We start from the raw sequence: 4,904 nt of genomic DNA, 5'->3' as shown, positions 1-4,904 counted from the left end.
ATGTCACCATGGAAACATTTAGAGTTGCATATATTTGGAGCAAAAATCAAGATGGAAGATGTCGAGTTTGTTGAAGGGTGCCTAACTGAATAACAAGGCTGCTGTTCAGGGAAGTGACACAATGCTAGGATGGTTCCTCTGCACCAATCATTGACTGTAAGATGCTACTTGCATACAATTTCTTTTATTCAAAATTCTGAGGTAGACAACCAAAAGCCCATGTTTTTCTTAGGATGTAACCACAGATGGCAATCAATCATAGAGAACATTCCAAGCACAATAACAACACTGTGCAAACAAGAAAGGTTACCTTGTACATTTGACAGTGACTAAATGGCTGAATATACTGAGAAGAACAAGAGGAAATATCATACTGTTTAGTAGTTCTTTTTGGTGAACCATAAAGCTGCTTTAATTCATGGGTGAAAAAGGTAAAGTGCTCTTTCTGTGCAACCTCAAAAATAACTAACTAAATAAAATAAAAATAAATAAATAAACAAATAAATAAAACACTCTAAAATCACTTGGACAGGTGGATCACAGTATTTTTAAAAGTTACACAGTTTAATTCGCTCATTCTTTTCAGGGTAACTGCCCATCGGCCCTGGCTCTCTAATCCATAATATGTACAAGAAACATGTAAAGAGGGTTCTCAGACATCACAATCTCCAGATAATAAGCTTAGAACACAAGACTTGTTTATTTGCCATAATCACTGATTCATCGATGGGAGGCACTTTCAGTTACCTAGTTGGGCAAAAGAATTCAAGGCACTAGCAGCTAATAAAATTGATATATTCTTAGTCTGCAGGAATATGGTCAGCTTTCTGCAGGAATGTAGGGAGTACATTCTATGCACTTCATACAGTAATTGCAACATAAATGCAATGGAAATTGGCATGGAAGTGGGATATAGTTGTTTATAAATGAGTTTTACATTCACATTCTGAGATTGCATCAAATATCATGCACTTGACTCAGTTATCATTTATATGTTGCAATGACAATTTAACATGAATTTAAAAAAAAGAAAAAAATGTACTTGCCCTCTAAGAGTGGGATATGTATTTCCCCCACAGTACCGTGACATACCCCAACTCTTTACCCTGAAATAGTGCAGGAAAAATCACAGGACTTAATTTATTATTGTTATTCTAGTTTCTTTTTTTCAGCTTATATATATATATATATATATATATATATATATATATATATATATATATATATATATATATATATATATATATATATATTTATGTATGTATATATTTATAAAAAAGTCCCTCATATCATTCAAGTGCTTGTAAAATCCAAGTCATGCACAGATTAGTCCATATTGTACACCTTTGCTCAAATAGGCCATAATGCTTAGTATTGAACATGCTTTGATCACTCAAAAATAAATTATTTCCATAAGTCCTGTACATTCAGCACTTAAGGTCTTTTAAATAACTCATAAATTATTTATAAATAAGGAGTGCACTTCTGGTGAATGCAAATGAGAAAGAGAGCAAAGACCTGCAATCAGTCTAAATTAAATCATATTCTCTAGTATATGAGGTAAAGTTTTAAAGGCATGCTATTTAGAAAAGACTGTTATCACATCATGCTTTTCTTAATATTTAAAGGATTTTTCATTGTGCTGTGTTGCTTTCAGACCTCTGCATCCCATTTCTGTGTGAATCTAAGTTACAGCATCTGCAGAAAAAAACATATATAGCAGCATTGCAGATGTTGGGGGTGGGGTGAGGAATGGTGTGAAAAGCAGTGTTATAAAGTCTGATGGAATATTAAAAGTGTTCATATGGGGACGGATTACAGATAGGTAATGTCCTTAAATGGGCAACTAGGGTTTCCATCACTTTTCAGTTAACAGAACTGCCATTCACAAAGTGAGATGCATTGATCAATATATGCCGGTACTTGCAGATGTCCACGGCAGAAAAGCAGAAATTAGTCGTGTTTAGGGGAGGGTTGCATTCTCACTCAGGATGCAATATGCTGTTAGCAGAAGACTACAGTAAATTTCATGCATAATTTATCTGCAATATTATGGGTGTATTTTCTATTCGTAGCTTATTGTAAGATTATTATTGATAAAAAGTTGCCAGGCAAAAACTAGGGGGCAAAGCACCTCTTTCAGAAAAAGAGGGTATTCTGTCACAGTAAATCTATGGTTTTAACTGTTTTTCGCTCGCGTACTAGAAAATTTCCATTTAAAACAAACCGTTAAAAAAGAGCGTTTGCATTTTTCACATCCTGACAAGTCTTGCATACTGCAGAGCGAAAAAGTATAGACACATATCTATAGTAACCATAATGCAACAATGCATTTACGAGGTACAGGACGCATTCCACGGTTATTACAGTATCTAGCTGGGGCGGGGGGCTTTAGATGAAGCCCCCCAATCTCCCCAAACTGAAATAGGGTGATTGTATTTAAATGAATTAAACATCGGTCAGGAGTTTGCTTTTGTTAACGCAGTTTTGATTGACTAGAGTGCAATTGCCAGTTCTGAGAGTGGCCTCCCTTAAATTATCTATACTATTGTGGAGGTCTTCTTCGATCTCCATGTACTCGGACTTGCTGAAGGTGGACGAACTGCGACGGCTGGCGTCGCTCTGGGTGGCCAGGTTGGGTGAACTTGTGCGGAGCAGCTGAGCCTGCTCCTCTCCTTCTGTTTCTCGGTGGTAAAAGTAGTTGAAGTTGGACACGATGACAGGTACAGGCAAGGCAATTGTCAGCACGCCTGCGATGGCACAAAGCGACCCCACGATCTTACCTCCAATTGTCACAGGAACCGTGTCACCGTAGCCCACCGTAGTCATGGATACTACCGCCCACCAGAATGCATCGGGGATACTCGTGAAATAAGTGTCTGGATGCTCAAATTCTGCGAAGTAGATAGCACTAGAGAATAGGATGACTCCAATGAAAAGGAAAAAGATTAAGAGTCCCAGTTCCCTCATGCTAGCCTTAAGGGTCTGGCCCAAGATTTGAAGCCCTTTAGAGTGTCTGGATAGCTTGAATATTCTAAAGACTCTTACCAGTCTGATGACCCTCAGAATAGCTAGGGAAGTGGCCTGGTCCCCTTTCTGTTCAACTGTGGCGGTCTCATCATTGGCAAGCTCAGTGCCTAGAGTAATGAAATAGGGGATAATAGCCACAATGTCAATAATGTTCATGATGTTCTTTGAGAACTCTGCCTTGCTTGGACAGGCGACAAAACGAACTCCTAATTCAAAAGTAAACCAGATAATACAGAGCGTTTCCACAACAAAGAAGGGATTGAAGAATATGTTCCTCTTAATGCGGATAGTGGTGTTACCAATCTCCTGGATCCTGTCCTCTGGCTGTAGATATTTGAGATCAGGTAAGGTTTCCAGGCAGAATATCACAATGGATATGAGAATGACCATGACAGAGATTATGGCGATGATCCTTGCAGGTCCAGAGCTTTCAGGATGCTCGAAAAGGAGCCAGACCTGGCGCTGATACTCATTTTCTGGCAAAGGGCGCTCCTCTTCTCGGATAAAACCCTCATCTTCTCGAAACTTGTCCATTGCCTCCGGGCCCAGTTCATAGAACTTGATTTCCTCGGAGAACATGTCCAGGGGCACGTTGACAGGTCTCCGTAGTCTGCCACCGGACTGGTAGTAGTACAGAATAGCGTCGAAACTGGGTCGGTTCCGGTCAAAAAAGTATTCGTTGCGCAAAGGGTCGAAGTATCGCATTCTCTTTTTGGGGTTGCCCAACAATGTATTGGGGAATTGTGCTAGAGTCTTCAGCTGGGTTTCGAACCGTAAACCTGCAATGTTTATTACAACCCGCTCGCAACAGTCGTGGTCGATGTGATGGTCCGGTTGGTAACTGTCCTGCGGATGCCCTGGCAGGGCGGAGGTCTCGTCCATGATATCTGCGGTTACCACCGTCATCTTTAGCGTGTTGGAAGGGACCAGGAGTCTCTTTCGGGGGTCCCTGTCGCTGCCGCTGTCCCTGCAGCGCTTGGTGGTCCCTGCCTGGATTGGACCCCAGCTTGGCTCTGCAGAAGCTTCTTTTTTCAGTGCAGGGTTATTGCCACTGCTGCCGCTCCTGCATTTCTAGCAGACTCGACCATCGCCTTTTCTGCTGCTCCTTGCTTGTCACACTACAGTTTAAAAATGGATCGAAGTGAGCTCTTCTTGCCAGCTCAGCAATTTCCACTCTCTTCTCCCACGGTATTTTCGCCGACCACGTAAGGTAACCAAATAGTGCCTTGCTGCACTATGCCGATGCTGCAGAGCATAAAGAAGTACATAGCAAACGAATTTCATTAGAATCCCAAAATGTAAGCACCCGTCCCCTCCCCCACCAACCTTGCACTCCAATCATGCACCAGTTATTAATTCTAGCCCCAACTCCCTTTCAGTAATATTCCTCTGCCGTTTACAGGACGGATGCATTCAGTGCGAACCTAGACAGAATCTATTGCTGGTGGGTTTTACCTGCAGAATTGCTGAGCTGTTGCTGACTCCATGACGGCGTGGGTGCACGCGCGCGGTCGCGTGTGTGTGTGTGTGTGTGTGTGTGTGTGGTGGGGGGGGGGGGTAGTTTGAGTGTGTGTGTGTGTTTGTGTGTGAGCGCGCGCGCCCGTGTGCGTGCGTGTGTGGGAATGCGTCAAAAGGCTGCAGCATCCACAGAAGCACCCCCACTGTTGCAGCTTCATCAGCAGCAACTCTGTACTGCTTTCATGCAAAATGCAGGGTGCCGATATCCTTATAGTTATTTTCAGAAAATGATGTTGGCTCGGGCAACCATTGCAGTAGTAATAATGTTAATAGCCCAGCCTGCATGATGCATCAGGATAATTTTATGTAATTAGCTGCCGTCTTTGGACTGGGCAAAGAAAACAGTGTGGCACCTC

General features: G+C 42.0%; 1 protein-coding gene across 1 annotated transcript; it reads right to left on the bottom strand.

Annotated features, from left to right (window-relative positions):
- Positions 1–1,263: 1,263 nt before the first annotated feature.
- LOC122815228 (potassium voltage-gated channel subfamily A member 1-like) lies at positions 1,264–4,496 on the bottom strand. Its single transcript, XM_044087554.1, has one exon. It carries the CDS (start codon positions 3,934–3,936, stop codon positions 2,449–2,451), a length of 1,488 nt encoding a protein of 495 aa, XP_043943489.1. The 5' UTR covers positions 3,937–4,496; the 3' UTR covers positions 1,264–2,448.
- Between the last annotated feature and the right edge of the window lie 408 nt (positions 4,497–4,904).

This window comes from Protopterus annectens, chromosome 11.part0 (genome assembly GCF_019279795.1).
Source record: "Protopterus annectens isolate FY-2018-M chromosome 11.part0, PAN1.0, whole genome shotgun sequence".
In the NCBI taxonomy this organism is placed as follows: domain Eukaryota; kingdom Metazoa; phylum Chordata; order Ceratodontiformes; family Protopteridae; genus Protopterus; species Protopterus annectens.
Note: the sequence above shows the minus strand (reverse complement) of the source record. Positions and strands in the feature narration are given on the sequence as shown.